General features: G+C 38.7%; 1 protein-coding gene across 3 annotated transcripts in view; it reads left to right on the forward strand.

The window, feature by feature from the left end:
- Window positions 1–19,534, forward strand: part of TSC22D2 (TSC22 domain family member 2) — a 61,631-nt gene extending 42,097 nt beyond the window's left edge. For 2 of the 3 annotated variants that reach the window (XM_063442522.1, XM_063442521.1), the window contains 2 exons: window positions 10,192–10,243; window positions 19,131–19,534. In XM_063442522.1, coding sequence (XP_063298592.1) covers window positions 10,192–10,243; window positions 19,131–19,397 — 319 coding nt within the window. In that variant the 3' untranslated portion in view covers window positions 19,398–19,534. Of the gene's footprint in view, window positions 1–10,191; window positions 10,244–19,130 lie in introns of those variants that run through there. The other variant, XR_010086588.1, reaches the window with a different exon arrangement.
- Window positions 19,535–21,582: the final 2,048 nt, after the last annotated feature.

Below are 21,582 nucleotides of genomic sequence, written 5' to 3' on the forward strand. Positions count from 1 at the left end.
AATCTAATAGTTAGTTACATAGCTGAAAAGAGACTTGCGTCCATCAAGTTCAGCCTTCCTCACATTTGTTTTTGCTGTTGATCCAAAAGAAGGCAAAAAACCCAGTTTGAAGCACTATTTTGCAACAAGCTAGGGAAAAAATTCCTTCTTGACCCCAGAATGGCAGTCAGATTTATCCTTGGATCAAGCAGTTATTACCCTACATTGAAAGATTATATCCTTGAATATTCTGTTTTTGCAAGTATGCATCTAGTAGCTGTTTGAACATCTGTATGGACTCTGATAAAACCACTTCTTCAGGAAGATAATTCCACATCCTGATTGTTCTTACAGTAAAAAAAACCTTTCCTTTGCAATATGAGTCCTTACTTTCCAAAGATACATTTATTAGGTGGTGAAATTAATACCTTCTTAGGGTTCTAAATACATAAACCAATCATGGTTTCATTTTCCCAGCAATACATTGTTTTACACAGAATAATTAGGTTTAAATCTGGGTCAAAGAGGAGCCAGAAGTGCGAATTTTGGTCAGAAAGCTTATGGTTCTTCTGTATTCAGTAATTAAAAGGGTTAGTGCTTTATTTTTTTTTTTTTTTTAATCTAGCATTTCTTCTGGTGCAAACTGTGTGCACTAGTTAATGTGGTTCCTATAGTTTGTCCGTATGTTAATCTCCATGCAACGATGGTACTATTTGAATTCTGATCATTTAATAACTTCTGTTATTAAACACTTTGTTGAAATACTGCGGTTTCTAATATGTCTAGTATGTCTAGATATGTCTAGAGTTTTTTCAGTGCAGTTTAAGTACAAGCAGGTAAAGGCTATTTTGGTTTTGCATTTTAAAGGACCACTCTAGGCACCCAGACCACTTCAGCTTAATGAAGTGGTTTGGGTGCCAGGTCCCTCTAGGATTAACCTTTTTTTTTTTTATAAACATAGCAGTTTCAAAGAAACTGCTATGTTTATAATAGGGTTAATCCAGCCTCCAAATCCTCTAGTGGCTGTCTCACTGACAGCCGCTAGAGGCGCTTGCGTGATTCTCACTGTGAAAATCAGTGAGAGCACGCAAGCGTCCATAGGAAAGCATTGTAAATGCTTTCCTTGAGACCGGCTGAATGCGTGCGCAGCTCTTGCCGCGCATGCGCATTCAGCCGAAAGAGAGGGGAGGAGGAGAGCCCCCTGCCCGGCGCTGGAATAAAAGTAAGTTTTAACCCTTTCCTCATCCCAGAGCCCGGCAGGAGGGGGACCCTGAGGGTGGGGGCACCCTCAGGGCACTATAGTGCCTGGAAACCGAGTGTTTTCCTGGCACTATAGTGGTCCTTTAACAATGACTAGATTATAGTTATAATACGGTACAGTAAACAAGCTATTCACACCTAAACTTATTATTAAAGATTGTGGGTTGCCATGTAAGATAAAATGGTCTGTAAATGTTACAAAAATACTTGTCTACCAAGAAGCAGCATAGAAAGCAGAAGATGATTATATGGTGGCACGATGGGTACAGTTGAAATGTGGTTTATGGTATGTATGCATTTAAAACAGATATATTTAATTTTAAATTAAGGACAAGCACTGTCTCCAGATAATTTTCTCGCAAACCTCGTTGATATCTGGCATTGAAAGAATATTCTCTTTTGCACTTGTTCATTCTAAATTGAGAAATCAGTTGGGGACAATCAATGCAGGAAGCTTGTTTGTGTTAGTTAAATAAAACTGTAGTTCTCCAAATATGAGTGATTATTAAGCTAAAATCTGTTTTGATATAGCTGTTTTACTATCTCACAGATTACTTTTAATATAAAATATTCAACTGGTGGCAAATATTAAATATTAGAACAACTAACAAAGACTGTCTTCACATTTTTAAATCTTGATTTTAGAGTAGTCATGAAGAGTGATTTTTAGATTGTGATTTAAACCAAATTCACCCGGCTTTTAAAGAAATTCTACTGAGGAAAGATCACAAATGTAATTTTAAAGGTTACAGGGATGGCTGTCCTAATTCTGTGTTTAGTAGTAATTCAGCAAGATAGGTGGACTGTATGTTTAGTAATCTTCTTATGAACAGCTCTTCTGGTTGTTGAGGGATCTTTAATGTGACAAAATGTAAATAGGTTTGCGATTGAGTCACTTAATGCACAATGTAATAATCTAACCAGGCCCTGGGGTTGGTACACCTATGTCAATCCCAGTCCTGAAATGCACAGCTTTAGCTTGCAGAGTGAAAATTCTGGATGCATTTTACTGACTGACTTAATTAAGATGAAAGCTTTATACAATGCTGAGGCATTTGATGTCATTGTGAGTTCCATGTGTATGTAGGAAAAATGAATGCATGTATTCACTGGAGGTATATCTACTAAATAGTAATGTATTTACTATATGGGCAGTGGAGGGCTCCATTAATATTGCAATGTTAAGGGACAGAGAGAGCACCCAAACCTCTTTAACCCCCTTAAGGATGCATGACTGACCCAGTACGTCATGCGGAGGAAGCACTTAACGACGCATGACAGACTGGGTCTGTCATCAGCTAAAATGAACCCCAGATCACTGAGGTGCCGGCGATCGCGGGGTTAACACTGTTGCTGGGTGTCTCAGTGTCGGTGGCAGACCAGCAACAGCAAATCGCGATGTCCCAGCGCATGTGATCGGTCACAGCAGTCACAATGCTGCTGGGATATCAGATCAGCCTCCCTCCACCTCTTGTGGGTTTTTGAAGTGTCCCTGAAGTGAATAGATTGTCTGAAGAGGTTCCAAATCCCCTTTCCTTTCCCTTTTTTTTTTTTGTATTTATTTATGTTTTTTTTTTTTTTTAATTAACACTTTCCCTGCTGATCACTGCCAGCGGTGATCAAAATACAGATCTCTGTACTTTACTGTGATCTAGATTTAGTCACCCAGACTTATCTGTACGCTGAGCAGTATCTGGCACACAATCACGAGATGGTACCCCACCAGTGTGCCAGACGTGAAACAATTCTGGGCACTGACCATGCTAATGGGGATACCCCCCTTTTTTTCCCAGACAATGAGTAGTCCCTGATATGAAGACATTCTGCGATTTATGCACTTTAGTGATCATACGAAGTGTCCCCCAAAAGGTCATCCGCAGTATGATCTTATATATAATATACTCCCTCTAATTGCCCACTTTAACAATTAAAATTTGCCACTATTTATGCCGAAAAAACATGTTTCTATTGATGAATCCCTCTTATAAGTTGTGTGAAAGTGGCAGTGGCTATGTGTACACCTTCCGTGTATACGAAGGAAGGGATAGCCACCTTGATACCCCAGGTTGCCCAGATATAGTAGGGACAAGTGGGGAAAATTGTCAGGGACCTAATCATGCTGTTACCAAACAGTAACCTCTCAAAGTGTGTCAAAAAGGCAGGAAAAAAATCTAATTGTGATTAGACTTGGTACAAACTAGCAAAAAAATGATTTTTAAAAATGGTTTAAAATATGCCTTTTGAAATACCCATGAGTGTCTACTTTGTGGGGGGTTTACAGTCAAACTGCTATAATGCCCCAAATTGTAAACCTGGGCCATTCAAATCAGGCTCTCAAAATTCTACTGTAAATACTGAAATGGACATGTCTCCCATATGGCACTGTAGCTTCACGAAATAGTGCAAAAGACATACAATGGGGGTATCATTGTACTCAGCAGATGTAGCTGAACACAAAATAAAGTTTTGCACAGGAATAGCACACACCAACTTAACAAAATACATCTGAGAAGATCTTAACACAATTTTACTCCAAAATGTAGCAGACATTGGCGGTGAAATGGCTACTTAAAGTGTCAAAATAACCTTGGGTAAATGGCCTGTGAGGTCTGCTTTATATAAATATATACTTTTGTGTGGCAATTTAGTTTTCTTTTATGGCTATTAAAGGGACACTATAGTCACCTGAACACCTGAACAACTTTAGCTTAATGAAGCAGTTTTGGTGTATAGAACATGCCCCTGCAGCCTCACTGCTCAATCCTCTGCCATTTAGGAGTTAAATCCCTTTGTTTATGAACCCTAGTCACACCTCCCTGTATGTGACTTGCACAGCCTTCCATAAACTCTTCCTGTAAAGAGCCCTATTTAGGCTTTCTTTATTGCAAGTTCTGTTTAAGATTTTCTTATCCCCTGCTATGTTAATAGCTTGCTAGACCCTGCAAGAGCCTCCTGTATGTGATTAAAGTTCAATTTAGAGATTGAGATACAATTATTTAAGGTAAATTACATCTGTTTGAAAGTGAAACCAGTTTTTTTTCATGCAGGCTCTGTCAATCATAGCCAGGGGAGGTGTGGCTAGGGCTGCATGAAACAACGTAATTTAACTCCTAAATTACAGTGAATTGAGCAGTGAAATTGCAGGGAATGACCTATACACTAAAACTGCTTTATTTAGCTAAAGTAATTTAGGTGACTATAGTGTTCCTTTAAGCTTTCCAAGACAAACCTACCAAATTCTAAAATCGCTCCACATTAAGTTTATTTTACTCCTTGTGTTTTGTGACCTGTGACTACCAAAAAAAACCTTAAAATCCTAGACACATTATATATTCTGTAAATCAGAACTAGAGGAATTTATTTTTAATTACTTTCCTTAACCTACACATTATTGCAAAAACTGTAAAAAAAAAACAAAAAAAAAACCTTTTTGCATATTTATGTATTTTTTTTTATAAGCTTTTATATATGTATGTTATCTCAAATTAAAGCCCCTTTTGTCCTTTAAAAAACTGTTTATAATATGTGTTGGTGCAATAAATTAGTTAAATGCAAATTGCAGTTGAACGCCAACAGCAAAAAAAAAAAAATTGCAAATACAAGCCTTTGAAGCTGTGTCCTTAAGGGGTTATTGAGCTGAAGTGGTCTAGGTGCATATAGTGTCCCTTTAAGTCTCTCAAATCTGTGCAAAAATAGGGCAACAAAACCCAACTGAATAGGACTACTTATAAATTTATAAGGGTTGCAGGTCTGCACTGATGTTGACATCTAGTGCTTTCAATAAATTGATTACTTTGAGATGATGATGAATGTGAATCATGTGCTTTTGCAGTTGTCAACAAGCATATTATTCATTCATAAATTGTGCCAAGTATGTCTTTGAATGTTTTTCAGAAATGAAAAAAATCCTCAAACCTTTCCGTTTTAAATTCATATTTTTGCAATTGGCATTTGTGAATGTTATAATGTGGCGGTGCCCATAGCTTTCCATTTTAGTTTGCCATGGTCTTTCTCTTTTTCAGTTTGTCAGTACTTATCATGAAACTAAACTTAAAACCATACAGTTACAAAAATATCAGTGTTTGTGTATATCCTCCCCTAGAATGGTTTAGCATCTCCAGTTGGATATTTGTGCACAGAATTTTTTGTTTTCATGTAATGTGGAGTCAATACAGGATGTCTGCCTGAAGGGTCAGTGTATTTTTTTAATGTAGTGGTGTATATTCATTCTTTTGCCTCTCCAATGCATCCTCACACTCTCCTTATTACTAAACCTCTTAAAGGGACATTGTAAGAATCAGAACTGCTTTTTTTTTTTTTATCGAAGTAGTTAGTGCCTAAAGCAACCTTCGGCACTCCAGATGTTTTTAACTACACCTACCATGATGCTTTGTCATCATTATTGGGTGTAAGAGCATTATGGGGGATGTAGTCCACAACATCTGGCGTGCCAAATGTTGCCTACCCCAAACCTAAAGTCTTATTAAACAGTCCTTTCATTCCGCATTAAACTGTTTTTAATGTTCAAACGTTAAACAAGCGTACTCAGCAACTCCTTTATTATGTGCTGCTTTGGCTAATGAGGAAGCATGGGCATGAATTTTGTCCTGGTGCCTGGGATATGTCAGGCCGAATCAGCAAGAGAGAATGCAGTCAGTCGGCTTGCTGTGGGAGAGCAGAGGCGGGCCGGTGATCGCTGTGTTGAATGGAGCTAGGCAATGAGGGAGGGAGCTGTAACCTTCCTGCTGTGCTCCCTTGCGCACCCTGCAGTGATGCCAGGAGCTAGAATATGACATCATTCCGGCCCCAGCACACTAAACCGTGCACGACAACACAGCAGGGAGGTGACAGCAGCCCCACTGGACCCCAGGAGAAGCCGATCTACTCCAGCTCTCCAAAGGTAGTGAGGCTGGGTAGATTTCAATTAAAATTATAAAATGTAAAAAACTGACCTAGGGCCATGTCTGTTTTTGTGTTTTGTCTTAAGCGTGACTGTTTAGGTGACTGGTCCCCCTTCTGATGGCACGGAAAAGGTTATTTTACTCCCCTTTTTTCCCCTCGCCATGAGTCTCTGGGGATGGACCTGCCTCCATAGCTGAGATAATTAATCTTGATAATCTCAGCCATGCCGATGCTTTCCTATAAGAAAGCATTGGGAGGCTATTGTGAATGCACTAATCTGCATCTCCTCGTAAAGTTGCAGTGAATCAATGCATCTCTATGGGGAACATTCAGCGCATCATTCAGCTGCACACCGTTTGAGTGACGGCCACTGTTACTAGTCAGCAATGTTAATGCTTTTGTTCTCTAGAAAGGGAGGGTTTACTTTGAAAAGCCTGAAGGGACAGGCTGTAGACACCAGAACCACTACATTAAGCTGCAGTGGTTGTGGTGACCAGTGTCCCTTTAAGAATTGTATTTTTGTCGCAGAAAATTAAGCTTTGTTAAAATAAAAAGTATTGGCTCTCTGTTTTGTGCTTTTTTTTTTTTTTTTTTTTTTTTAAGCTGGCTCCTAGATATCAAGCAAATTTGTCAAGCCCTGCATCGAAGGTCTATTGTTGTGTTTTTTCTTGTGCGTTAATTGGTTGTAATCGCCACAGCTCTTGCTGCAATGATGCATAGTGTTGGTGTGACATCACAGCCCGTGACCTAAAAGTGCATTGCCAATCGCAACCTGCAGAGGCAAATTTCTATGTGGAACTGCTCTTTGCAAACTACAATAGTCTGGGTCCTGGAACCTTAACGTTTAAAGGGGTGCACTACACTGACAATTCCTCCTTTCCTATTTGTATTACCTAAAGTAAGATACAAAACCATCCTAAATGAGAACTGCTAAAGTAGGCAGACCCTTCATATACAATGCAAAACGTAAACCGATCTACTTGAAATAATTTTGTATTTGTTTTGGTCTTTTTATTTTAGGGTTTTGTTTTGTTTTTAATTAGTTTGATCAATATTGATCATTAAAAATAAAATGTAAAGGTGTGAATGTGATTCCAAGAATATATTTTATTTGTAACCCTTTAGTTCCCTTATGCTGTGTCAATGCATTCCTGAAATTCTTTTCTTTTATGCTGTGTCAATGCATTCTTAATTTCCTGCCCCACCTCTTGTTTTTACTCTAAAATCTCCATTCTGATGTTAAATTATACTGGAATACTAATAGAATTCCAAAACAAACCAGTGTTGAATAAATTATTTATAGCAGTCTGTGATAAACTGATTCTATAGTTACCAGAATAACTACAGCTTAATGTAGTTCTGGTAAGTATAGTTGATCCTAATGTAAACACTGCCTTTTCAGTGTGTACATAATAGCCTAGGAATAGCCCTAGTGGCCACTCCTCAGTCTGCCACTAGAGGTGCTGCACACTTGTTCAGCATCTCCATGCTCTGCTAGGAGGTGCATTGACTCGATGCTTCTCTGAGGAGATGCTGATTGGGCATGGTGGTGTTTTCCTCCGCCCCTACCCCACTTTCCTGGCTGCGGTCATCAAAATTGACTATCTCCGCAAATCCAATACGTTCGTATGTGATGATGCGTACATTAAAGGGACACTATAGTCACCCAGACCACTTCAGCTCAATGAAGTGGTCTGGGTGCCAGGTCATTCAGGTTTTAACCCTTCAGATGCAAACATAGCAGTTTCAAAGAAACTGCTATGTTTACATTTGGGGTTAATCCAGCCTCTAGTGGCTGCCTTCCGGACAGCCACTGGAGGCGCATATGCGACGCTGGATGTGAATTTCGCATGCATCGTGCAGAGCGTCCATAGTCCTCTGCTGATCATGATGGGTGATCCATGATTCTATATTTCAGTCAAAGGAGCAATAAAGCTAAACCATGTACCATAGACCAGTAAATAAAATTAAGATTTGTTTTGCTGTCATTGCATGTTACATTTAAACTTCCATGTAGAAGGAGTGCTTATTTACTCACTCATGGTTCATCTGCCTCCATCTTATTGAATTAACTTTCCAGCAACGGAAAATCTTAACCCCTTAATCAAAGGTTGCAAATTACCACTATTTAGTCTGGTTCTTTATGAAGTGTCTTGTTCCTGGCCACTCCATGCTTCCCTACAGGAGAGGAAACTCTGGGGTGGGCGGCGCCCAGGTGGGGTCGCCAGTAATACGTGTTACTGGTGATGCCAAAAAAATTGTGGGCTCGTGCACTGACCGTATCCTTGTCCAGCCTTTCAGCCTTCTGGACCATGCATGAAGCACTGCTGAAGTCCTGACATGATCCTAGTGTTCGTTGCATGTTGCAATTGCATCTAATGATGCACTTGCGCTGTGTTGCCTAAGAGAAGTTCCCTGGAATCCACAGGTACAGGACACCAAGGAGCCGAAGCGAAAATGTTGTGAGTTCTGGTTAATTGAATGTTGTTTTTTCATTTTGAAATGAAAGCACAGTTGGATGGTATAAAGTCATTGGTCTTTGAGGGGATGTTTTTTTCCATGGCAGAATCCCCTCTTGTCCTTTGCAGGTACCAATCCACTTCCAGTGCCGAAGTTATGGTTCCATTAGGTCCCTTGCTCCGGCTTGCCTTGGAACTGTTAAATAACGGTTTAACCCCATAATCTTCTGTCTGACACGATTCAGCTCTGTCCACTTTAAACCCATTTCTAGGCTTGAGTCCTAGGCCTGAAACCACGTCTCAGACTGGGTGCCGCTGAAAGAGTCAGCTCATGCTCTCAGCTTGAGTAGCTTCTTATTTACTATACTAAGGAGCCTCTGACATGCTGAGTGCATCAGCATCCTATTTCCAGCTTATTACTCAAACTGATTAGGCAGAGCTGTATATCGCTGGACAGTAGACTTTCAGGTTAAACCGTTAATTAACCCCTAAGCCAGGACCCTTGTGACACCATAATCACTTCATTCTGGAGTGTAACCAAGTATCTAGTGTCTATGGCAGTTAGTGTAGAAAATGACTGCTTGGCCATAGTGCTTATTTACCCCCCTAAACGGTGAGCTTAAACTTCAAATGATAATTGTGCTCATTCCATTAAATAGCCACTGGGATGAGCTCTTAATGTGTTAAAAGCTAAAACTATTTCCTAGTGGTGTAATGTTGATGAAAATCTAACCATGTCTTGTATTTGTGATGGGTAGCCTTGACATTTCAGATGCTTGCAAAACTAAATTTATTACGCCACACATTAAGTTGGCAAACATCTCCAAGTCCAAGGCTAATGTTATATTGATATTGGTTTTGAGATCTGTGTTATGCAATGTATACAAATAAATGTCTTCACTAGATTAAATACGAACGGGTCACTCTAGGAACTATAACTACTTCATCTCATTGTTGTGATTATGATGGTGACTTGAAGCTCCTAGTGTCAACCCACTATTTATTGTCTAATAGTTTTTTTGATCGGTTTGATACTGAATGAGGTCCTTTTAGTGCCAGTGGCTCAGCCCTCAGCTGGTGGTATGTCTGTTGCAAAAGGAAACTTCACATTAACCATACAAATTTACACCAGCAGTTGGCAGTGATAGACGGTGTAAACTTCTCAGTCAATCACTGCTGCCCATCATGGAGACAGGGTTTCAGATTGCCTGGTATACTCACTCAGTCTCAAAAAGATCAAAAACATAGGACACTCGGAACCATGACCACTAAAGGATGAAGTGGTTAGGGTGCCTTGATTTAAAAAAAAAAAGAGAAAAATAAAAAAAAATGCACTTTGTATTTGGTCTGTGGTTACAGTGCAAGATGTCTTTGTGCCATAAGAAATTGCCAGTCTTTGGGTTCTGAGTTAGCCATTTTTTAAAATTATTTTTTAAAATAAACTACTTGGTTTCATAAAAAACAAAAACAATTGGTCATACTGGTTATGATGCTTCAGTGTCTTGGTATTTACCAAAAAATAATTTAATTTTGCATTGTCTAATTTAAAATCTCCCCCCACCCCCTTTTCTTTCTTTTTTTTCTTCTGCAGTTCATCAAGTGCAAATGTTGTAGCAATCGACAACAAAATAGAACAGGCAATGGTGAGTAAATGAAATAATTCTAAACTGAGGGAACTAGTTTTCTGGAATGTGTTTTTGGTGATTTAATTATGCTCTTAATTGTTGGTCCATCTGACAAACTTTGATTAGTAAGCTCATCTATTCAATGTTAAAGGACCACTATAGGCACCCAGACCACTTCAGCTCAATGAAGTGGTCTGGGTGCCAGGTCAATCTACGGTTAACCCTGCTATGTTTACATTAGCGTTAATCAGCCTCCGGCGGGAGTGGGACCCAGAGGGGAGGGTGGGGAGGACCCAAAGACCCTATAGAGACCACTAAAGTGGTCCTTTAAGTTACTGGCTCTATGAATCCCATGAACAAGCTATTGGAGTATATAATGATTACAAGTTTGCAGAAGACTAAAATAAAATGTATACTGTATGTACATACCATTGATTGGATTAGTAAGAATTTTCTATGTCTCCTGTCAGTGATTAACTAAACCTCCACGATGTATCTCAAGGCCTATATATACACATGCAATTTCTTTTACAGATAATCTATTTGATTTGCCTCCTCCACCCCCTTCATCAGGGCTCTTAATAGGGCGGAAGCACAAATGACAAATCTATATAGATCTTGTTAAAGAATTCTGTGTTTTGTTCTTGAAAATAAATACTTTTAAAAAGAGCTGTGAATGTTTGCAAAATAACTTACTGAGCTGTTTAAAGGAACTCTCCAAATCCATGAAGTAATTTAGGGGTTAAAGAACCATTTTGGGCACCATAGCATTAATAAAAAATGAAGTTGTTATGGTGCCAGGTGGTCAAAGGCACCATCTTACATGAAACAATTAAGCCATTTAATGAATGGTTTAACCTCAGTCTGCAAGCTGGCACCCTTTAACCCCTTAAGGACCAAACTTCTGGAATAAAAGGGAATCATGACATATCACACATGTCATGTGTCCTTAAGGGGTTAAAGCAGCACGGTCATCCCCCCCCTGCAAAATGATTATTTTATAAAGTTAGAATCTTTATGAAATACTCTGTTGTAATTTCAATGAAATTCCAGCGCAGTCAAAAGATATGCTTAGACAAAGTAGGGTCTACTTTGTATCTGTTTATTTCCTATGCCTTACATTCTTGACACTGGGCAGAGCTACTGCCATCAAGGAGTGGAAATCGTCACAAGGATGGCAGACCTGGAAATTGTCTCGATCTCTAAAGGACTTTGCAGGATTGGCCATAGACCTCTCTGCTGTGCTTTCGCGTGAGTGAATTCAGCAGTGACATTGACTCCTGGCAGCTGGAGTATCAGGAGCAGAAGAGGATGGAGGTGCCGCAGACATTATGCTCTTCCATGCTTTAAGCAGTTGCTCAAAGCGGGTAGGCAGTGCTTCTATGAGCAAAGTGATTGCCATACATAAGCCATAGCACCTAGATTCTCAAACTGTGATCTGCATACCAAAGCTAGGAAGTTCTCTCCCCATAGCGAAGCCTTGATTTAGTGTATCTGAGGAGATGCTGATTTGGTACAATACATGTGCAATAACCTCAAAATACTTTCCTATGGGAAACCATTGAATTTGCTGAGATCATCAAATTTGATGATATCTGCCAAGGAATCTGCCAAGAATCTTGGATTGCCCCCATCCCAGGGGTTAAAAACCCTTCAGACACTTACCTGAATCCAGTGCGGATGTCCCTCAGTGCTGGATCAGGCTCCGCTCACTCTCCTCCCCTACCGACGTCTGCCTGCAGGGTAGACTTAACCCCTTAAGGACACAACTTCTGGAATAAATGGGAATCATGACGGAAAATTTCCTTAAGGAGTTAATGTGCACATTAATGTAAACATTATTCAATGCTTTCTTATGGGGATTCCGGCAACAATGGAGATCCTCATGCATAGCGTGAGGACATCCAGCGTCATTTAGAAGACCAAAAGTAGTCTATGAAGCCGGAAACTGCACTTGCAGAGTTAAGGGTGATGGGAGTTGGCACCCAGACCACTTCAATGGGCTGAAGTGGTCTGGCTGCCTAAGGAGGACTGGGGAACCTAAATGGTCATTTTAAATCTATAGTGTCAGGAATACGTTTGTATTTCTGGCACTATACAGTTCCTTAAAGTGTGTATTATATTTTCATTTTGGGACTTTTATACTTTAGATTAATAGTTCATACACAATATTCACATTATTTTTAAACATTCTTTATTACAGTTAATCAGGCTTGTTCTCCAATTAATTTAAAGGAGCACTATAGGGTCTGGAACACAAACATATTCCTGACCCTATAGGGTTAAAATCACCATCTAGCCACCCTGGCCCCCTCTTGCCTCCCTAAAAATAGCAAAATCTTACTTGTATTCAAGCCTGAAGCTGCTGGCTTTGTCACTGTTTCCTTTAGACCTGCCTGCTGACATCAGCAGAAGTGGTAGCTTAAAACAATCACAATGTTTCCCCATAGGATTGGCTGAGACTGACAAGGAAGCAGATCGGGGCAGAACCAGCATGATTCAAACACAGCCCTGGCCAATCAGCATCTCCTCATAGAGATGAATTGAATCAATGAATCTCTATGAGGAAAGTTCAGTGCCTGCACGCAGAGGGAGGAGATACTGAATGTTTGGATGAATTTTAGGCAGCCATGACCCAGGAAGGATCTCAAACAGCCATCTGAGGAGTGGCCAGTGAAGGTATCACTGGGCTGTAATGTAAACACTGCATTTTCTCTGAAAAGACAGTGTTTACAGCAAAAAGCCTGAAGGTAATGATTCTACTCACTAGAACAAATTCAATAAGCTGTAGTTGTTCTTTTGACTATAGTGTCCCTTTAAATATGAGTGTCTACTTTTTTATTTTGCATTTAAATCAATAGAAATTACTGTCTTGGGGCAGGGATACTTAGTTTTAGTTTTTTTTTTTTTTAAACCTGCTTTTCTTTAAAAGGTTGAGAAACTCAGCAAAGTACACACTAGTGCTTATTTATGAGAATCATTTTAAAAAAGGGACCTATAGTCACCAGAACTACAGATGATTGTATTTGTTCTGGTTAGTATAATCCTTTCCTTAACCCCTCTTTCACTTAATGACAACGGCATTTTTTTGCATTTTTTGCTGTTTGCATTCAACTGCAATTAGCATTTTACTAATTTATTGCACCGACGCATATTATATACCGTTTTTTAAAGGACAGAAAGGGCTTTAATTTGATGTAACACATATATTCAAAAAATTCAAAAAAAATACTTTTTTTTTTATTTTTTTTTTTATTTTTTTTACAGTTTTTGCTTTAATAATGTGTGCACAATTAGTGCAGGTTAAGGAAAGTAATTAAAAATAAATTTAGTTGTCCTGATTTACAGAATATATAATGTGTCTGGGATTTAAAGTTTTTTGTTTTTTTTTTGGTAGTTACAGGTCACAAAGCACAAGGAGTAAAATAAACTTTTAATGTGGAGCGATTTTAGAATTTGGTATGTTTGTCTTGTAAGCTTAAAGGGACACTCCAGGCACCCAGACCACTTCTGCTCATTGGAGTGGTCTGGGTGCCAACTCCCACTACCCTTAACCCTGCATGTGTAATTATTGCAGTTTTTCATAAACTGCAATATTTACATTGCAGGGTTAACTCCACCTCTACTGGCTGTCTATTAGACAGCCACTAGAGGTCACTTCCTGGGTTCTAGCACAGGTTTCCTGTGCTAGAGCGTCGCTGGACGTCCTCACGCTGTGTGAGGACCTCCAGCGTCGCTCAAAACCCCATAGGAAAGCATTGAAATGATTTTTCAATGCTTTCCTATGGGGAGACGTAATGCGCATGCGCGGCATTTCCACGCATGCGCATTAGGTCTCCTCGGCCGGTGAGCGAGATTAGTCTCGCCCACCGGCCGACGTAATCATTAGGAGGAGCGTCGCGGAGACAGCGGCGAGGGACATCGCCGCTGTCCCAGGTAAGTGACTGAAGGGGTTTTCACCCCTTCAGTAACCGGGGATTGGTGGGTGGGAGGGAAAGGGACCCTCCAGTGCCAGAAAAACGGATCGTTTTTCTGGCACTGGAGTTTCCCTTTAATAGCCATAAAAGAAAACAAAATTGCCACACAAAAGTATATATTTATATAAAGTAGACACCACAGGCTACTTACCTAAGGTTGTTTTGACAATTTCTACGTAGCCATTTCACCGCCAACCTCTGCTAAATATTGGAGTAAAATTTAGTTTTTGGGGGGTTTTGGCACGCAAACTTATAACAAAGAACTTCTCATGTGTGTTTTGTAAAATTGGTGTGTGCTATTCCTGTACAAAGTTTTATTTTGTATTCAGTTACATCTGCTGAGTAAAATGACACCCCTATTGTATGTCTTTGGAACTATTTTGTGAAGCTACAGTGCCATATAGGAGACCTGTCCTTTTCAGTATTCACAGTCGAATTATGAGAGACGGAATTAATGAGCCTATGCTTCCATTTGGGGTATTATAGTAGTTTGACTGTTCAAAAAAAACCAAAAAGGCCTACCATTTGTAAAAGTAGACACTCCAGGGTATCTCATAAGGTGCATATTGTGCCTTAACATGCCCCCATTATTTCACCAATATATGCCAAAGTATGTGGTAAATAATTTTGTGCATTTTTTACATACAGATTGCATTTTGTATATTTCATATGTGCCACTAGGTTCAAAACCCCCAAATTATGCTCAGCTAAGTCTTCTGATTTAAAAAGACACCCCCAATGAATGTCTTTGGCACGATTTTGTGAAGCTACAGTGCCATATAGACCAAGCCATATCAGTTTTTACCGAACTTTGAATTTTGACGCTGGGCCTATGTGCAATTTCCAAGCATCTTTGCAGGTTTTAAATTCAAACTACCCCACAAAGGCCTTCCGTTTCTTAAAGTAGACACCCCAGGGTATTTCAAAAGGCATATTGTGAACATTAGCATGGGATCATTTTTCCGCTAGCTTGTACCAAGTGTAGTGGTAATAAGCGTTTTTCTGCCTTTTTGACACACAAAGTGAGTTTGCACAGTATATTTTGCAAACCTTATGTGTGCTACCACTGTATAATACTTTATATGTTGCTCAGCTATGTCTGCTGAGTACAGCAATACCCCCGTATGTACCTTTGCCAGGTATATGTGGATGTTGAAGGGGCACATTTGAGACGCAGCCATTCAGGTTTTTTCTAACTTTGAAGTTTTACGCTGTGTCCATGTTCCAATTTGGAGTAGTTTAGATGGTTGGTTATTGAAACTTCCCCACAAACACATACTATTTATTAAAGAATACACCCTGGGGTAATTCAAAAGGCATATTTTGAACCTTGGCATGGGATCATTTTTTCTCTAGTTTGTTCCAGGTGTAGCGGTAATGAGCGTTTTTAAATGTATTTTTTCACTTTTTAAAACTTTTTTTTTTTTTTTTACTTTTTCAAACTATTTTTTTAAACTTTTGTTTTGCTTATTAATTTTTTTTAAAGTTTCCTAAACTTTCTTAAAACTTTTTTTTTTTACAGATTTAACATTTTTCTAAGCTTTTTTTTTACAGTTAACCCCTAACTAGCAGTAAGCAGCACTAACAGTAAATTCCCCATTTTCCCATAACTCCCACCCACCCCAGCTAGCAAAATATTTAATTATACAATATTTAAAGTTAGTTAATTAAATAAATTTAACCCCTGAGGGTTAAAAAATAAATAAAAGTTAATCGTCAGGGGTTTAAAAAAAAAATTAGATCACAGTATAATACTGTGATCTGTATTTTGATCACTGTAGGCAGTGATCGACTGGCAGGGAAGGGGTTAATTTTAATTTGGACTGGCTAAAGGGTTTTTTTTGTATTTTTTACTTAAACATTATTGAAACTTTAACTGAATTTTTTTAACTTTTTAAAGCTTATTTTAAAACTTTTTTTAGCGTTAACCCCTAGTTAGCTTAACACTAAATCCTCCAATTCCCCACCAACTTCCACCCTCCCCAGCTAGCTAAATTTATAATTTTAAAATATTTAAATTAAATAAATTTAACCCCTGAGGGTTAAAAAAAAGAAAAATAATTAACCCTCAGATCATAGTAAAATGCAATCCCTGCCAATTGATCACTGTAGTCAGTGATCAATTGGCACAGAAGGGGTAATTTGTTATTAAACTGGGTAAAGGGGGGTGGGATTTTAAATTTGACTTTTTTTTTTTTTTTTTTTTTTTTCAGGGGGCAGGATCAGTGAAGATCCGTCTCCCTGCACTTCACAGTGAACCCGGAACATGCTGTCAGAGCGGGCACATGTGCTGGGGCAGCACTATCGGGTGCTCCCGGTCTGCCTCTAATACAGAGGCAGACCGGAGCACCATTAACCCCGCAATCGCCGCGATTGCGGCGATCTGGGGTTAATTTTAACGGGTGACAGACAAGGTCCGTCACTCGTCGTTATGGCAATCCCCTGAGTGACGGACCTCGTCCGTCACTCGTCATTAAGGGGTTAAAGCTTTATTCAGTAAACACTGTATTTTGAGAGAAACGAGGGATACCTCCACTCAGTCACAGTTATTGATTCCCATTATGATCAGCTCAGCCTTTCATCCTACCAGTGTTGGTATAAGTAGTAAATTCCTTCATTGCTGAGTAACGTGTACACGTATTCAACTTTAGAAAAGGAAGAGTACTTCCGGACATGATTCACTAGCGTTGAATGTTGACTGCACACATATTGGACTGGTCAATGAAAACTGAAGTGGGCTGCAAGAGGGCAAACATAATGCAAACTAGATTCATGTTTATGCTTTATTCTAGGTTTTTGTTTTTTTTGCATTGGCAGAAGAGAAGCATGTGCAAATGGTACAATGTCCACAAGTGACATATAGTTTAAATAACTAGGAATACTCACATGCAGCAGAACCTGGTAACAATAAGACTCAATGTTGGCACAGGTTTGCCTTTGCAGGTAGCGACAAACCTTTCTTCTTATGAAACTCCATACTCAAAAGGGAGAAGAAAAAACAAATGCAGTAATAGTGCAGATATCTAAACCACTCCAATATAAACAAAAATCTGCATGTGCCAAAGAGGTCCTGGCTCTAGGTATATAAGCTTGGTGATACTGCCGACAATGGTGTACCAGTGGATGATGGTGCTGGATACTGCTAAAATATACTATAGAGATGTCATAAAATATATACCAATATGTATTAATACTCCCATATAAAACAAAAGTGCAGTAACAGGAAGAATTAGCAAAGTGCCAAAACACGTTTTGCCAACAGTCTAGGCTTTTTTCAGTCAGCTAAAGATCCTTGGTATACTGTCCCAGTTTTTTTTTTTTTTAAATGGTGGCACCCTCATTTTCAACATGATCTCATGATTTCAGTGTCCGTCCAGGAAGATGTTGGGCATCCTGCCCTTTCCTCCAGCTTCAGTGAGGTATTTCCTCTTCATGTCGTATCCATACTCCTGCCTATGTACCACTGTTATTAAAGGGTAAGAGACCCCATTTTTAACTCTCCACTTTTATAGGTGTTTTTCACTTATGTTCCTTATTTAAGGTATTTATTTGAAAAATGTTTTACCACAAATGGTACATTAAAATTTTCAAGTATGTCCCAGAGAAGGAGTGGATAATGATTTGACTTGGGATGGTATACCTTTTTTTTTTCCCTTTTCTAATTGGGACACCAAAATTTATTTTTTTTTATCAGCGTGTTGAAATGTTATATGGCAAATCCTGTGAGGTTATCGTCAAATCGTATCATAGCCTGCAATATGATTTAGAAGAGTGTGATCATTATTAGAATGATATATCCTATTAAAACCAGCATATGCGGTTTAGTCTCTTTTGTGTATGTGCTCAAGCATTTTTCTTACCTTTCTTCAGTCAGAAGGAAATATGCCTTTAGTAGGGATTGACCGATTATCAGTCTAGCTGATATTCTGTATTTTAAGCAATATCGGTATTGGCAAATAGATACCGATATTGCCAATAATGCAGACCAGAGCTGCCATCAGGACCCTGGGGGGGGGGCCCAGCACACTCTTACTTACCTTCCCTTCAGCTCACCTGTCTAACTCTCACAAGTCCCGTGACAGTCAGAGAATTGCTACGGGTTACCATTATTACAAAAAATGCCAGTGGCAGATGTATCCGTCAATCCCTGCTTTCCTCTTGAAAGTGATAAAAGAAGGACAGCACATATTTACTGCTTACTCCTAGGTATGCATTAGAATCATTGGCTTAACCCCTTGAGGACCAAACTTCTGGAATAAAAGGGAATCATGACATGTCACACATGTCATGTGTCCTTAAGGGGTTAAAGGAACACAGATCTATTCCTGCTACGAATGTGCCCTGCGGCTCCTCCCTGCGATGTAAAGGTTTAAATAATTCTTTATTCACTTACCCAATTCTAGTGCCGAGATCCCTTGGCACAAGGTCATGCTCTACCTCCTCTGTCCCCAATGGGGGGAGGACCTAATGTAGAAGGGAGGCAGCCTTAGTATTTAAAACAGAATTTTCCCACACGATTCTCATCCCCAGTGTTTCTCTATGAGAAGCATTGGACTGGACGAGAACGCAGAAGAGTTGTCATGCAGGTGGCTGCAGCCGCGGTGTCTTGTGCTGGAAACAAGGTAAGTAATCCTCACTTTCGTACATCAAAAGAGGGTGTACAATGGTCACAATTATTGAAGGGAACTTATAGTCCCATGGAAACTATTGTTATTTTTGGGACTGTAGGTACCCTTTAAAGTTACATTTTATGGGAAATTGATATACAGATGTACTATGAGTCACGTTAAATAATCTGTGTAGATTACATGCTCTCTAGGTCTCACAAAAAATTTTTTTTTTAGACCTTTCTATCAACAAGTAGGTTCACTTCTATTAGTCAGTGTTTTCTTCTTATTTGGTCTTTATTGTATATTTTCTTTTTCTAGGACCTGGTAAAAAGCCATCTGATGTATGCTGTAAGAGAAGAGGTGGAAGTCCTGAAGGAACAAATAAAGGAATTAATTGAGAAGAACTCTACACTTGAACGTGAAAATGCACTGTTAAAATCCCTTTCCAACAGCGATCAGCTGTCTCAAATCTCCACCCAGGCGGGTCTTAGCAACTGCCAGCAACAGCCTCCAGTGACTACAGCTTCTCTTGCCGCTTCGCAGACAGCACACCCCACGCAGCATCCGAATGTCTCCTCTGCATAAACAATACAAAACAAAACTTTCTTGCTTCATTCAGCGGACTGAGAGCAACCTGTTGTGTGCCACTGCTGTTCTTTCCACTTTAAGAAAAACAAAAGGATAAGAAAAAAAAAAACCTTAAAAAAAAAAAAAAAATGAAAGCAAGTAGCCATGCTTCATTTGTGTGTTTGGCCTTTTCAGTATTAGACAATCGTTCTCCAAGATTTCACTGCGAGAGAGGTGATGCCTATTGCGTTGTGCATCAGGTTTTAACCAAAGTGTTTAAACATGCATGCATTGGATGCACCCCCTTATACATTTGTGGTTAACCCTTTCTATGTAAGGAAACCAGTATGTTTCCATTATTTCTATTAATGGGGATGAAGCAGCATTTAATGTTCTGAACGAGAACCCTTTTGAGAAAGAAAGTGACTTTGCCTAGAATAATTACCAATATATAATTTCATCAATTTTTTTGGCTTCAATAATCTGTGAGCATATATCTAACCATATTAGTATATAAGTACTATATATTCTGCAAGGTAATGTTTGATCATTTGCCTCATGAAATAAGAACACATTTTTATTTATTGTTTTGCTATAGGTTAAATTGATTCCTCCATATTCCCCAGATACATTCCCTTGCTTTTTCTGACTATATAATTGGATGCGTTTATGCTGCCATTATATTTAGATGAATATAGTCTATTCAATACACTTCTTTTGCTTTGCAAATCAGGTTTTTACTAGGTTTGTGAGTTTTTATTCTAAATCACACTTCTAGGTAAAGGTAGCATCTTGAAACCAGATATTTTTTTTAAATGTATTTTGGTAATGTGGATATTCTGTAGCTTTTACCTCATTGCAAAACAATGAGTGGATTACATATAAAAGTAAAATGTGGGAGAGAATATGTGAAATTGGAGCAGTAGTCAAACATTGCGTTGACTCCAGAGGCAATATATATTATAAATATAATAACTACAGTGGAGATATATAGATATATTATATAATACAAACTACAGTAGAAATATATTAGAAATAAATAGTATTTAGGGGGAGTGGAGATAGATGGATAATATAGAAATATCACCTCCATACTACGTGATGATACAGAGACAAAATGTGTATTTAAATGGTTAGCCCTCTTTGTCATCAAAGCCCCTTGTATGCAACATGAGAGAGCGAGTTAATGTGTGGATTAAACGCATTGAAGTTTACCCATTTCTCTAAAACATGGTCATGGTTTATTCACAAAGCCACAAAAAGTACAGAATGGAAACCACAGAAATAGCTGAGCTGGGAAGATTCTCCAATTAAACCTTTTCCCATCTGGTCTATTCTAGCTTGGCTGACATTTATATAATGAGGCGAATTATCACCTAGAACATACCATCGTTATCCATGCTAAATGTTGTGCAGGTTGTCTCACAATTCCTCTTTATATAAGACCCCTCCTGAGTGGTCAAAGAAACAGCACTGAGCTGACCGTGGGAGAGCACTGTGGTTTTGTATTGGAACACATGTTGATTTTCAAGACTGGATCTCTCCTAGAATATAAGTTCATATATCTATATATTCAAGTCATCCACTGTTTAACATTTTTTTTAAAAGGGTTCCACATAACATAAAATGCTGCTTTTGATTGTTAATATCTGATGTTGCAACACAGCAAAAGGTCTTACAGAGCTTTGGTGACTCTCCCATGTAACATCTCCCTTAGAATATACTCTGAGCCATGTTATCAGTACTATGTAAGCAGAACTTCATTGTATTCCGTGAGAGCCACCATACTTTAACTATAAGTAATATTTGCCTCTGTTTTATGTTTGTGTTTCTATTTATTACAGGGCTGCTATTTTCATAATATGTATGAACAATGTCACAGAAACTTTTATTTTATTTTCCTTTTTTTCTTTTTTTAAATAAATGTAATTATCAGTAAAAAGCAAGAAAATTGATAGACTGGATTTGCGTTCAAGAAGTGTAATATTTAGGCAATAACTGAGCAAAAGTATTCTGGCATCTATATCGAACACTAACAGCAGATTTACTTTAGGTATTTATTTTACAAAAGTAGAGACCCCAGTTTGAATGTAAATGTTGTAAAGCGTGTAAGTATAAACCCATAATGCACCTGTACAGGAAAGCAACAGTCACAATTCCAAAATAAATGATAGATTAGCTATTTTGATGAAGAAAACTTTGT

Source organism: Pelobates fuscus, chromosome 2 (assembly GCF_036172605.1).
Source record: "Pelobates fuscus isolate aPelFus1 chromosome 2, aPelFus1.pri, whole genome shotgun sequence".
Classification (NCBI taxonomy): domain Eukaryota; kingdom Metazoa; phylum Chordata; class Amphibia; order Anura; family Pelobatidae; genus Pelobates; species Pelobates fuscus.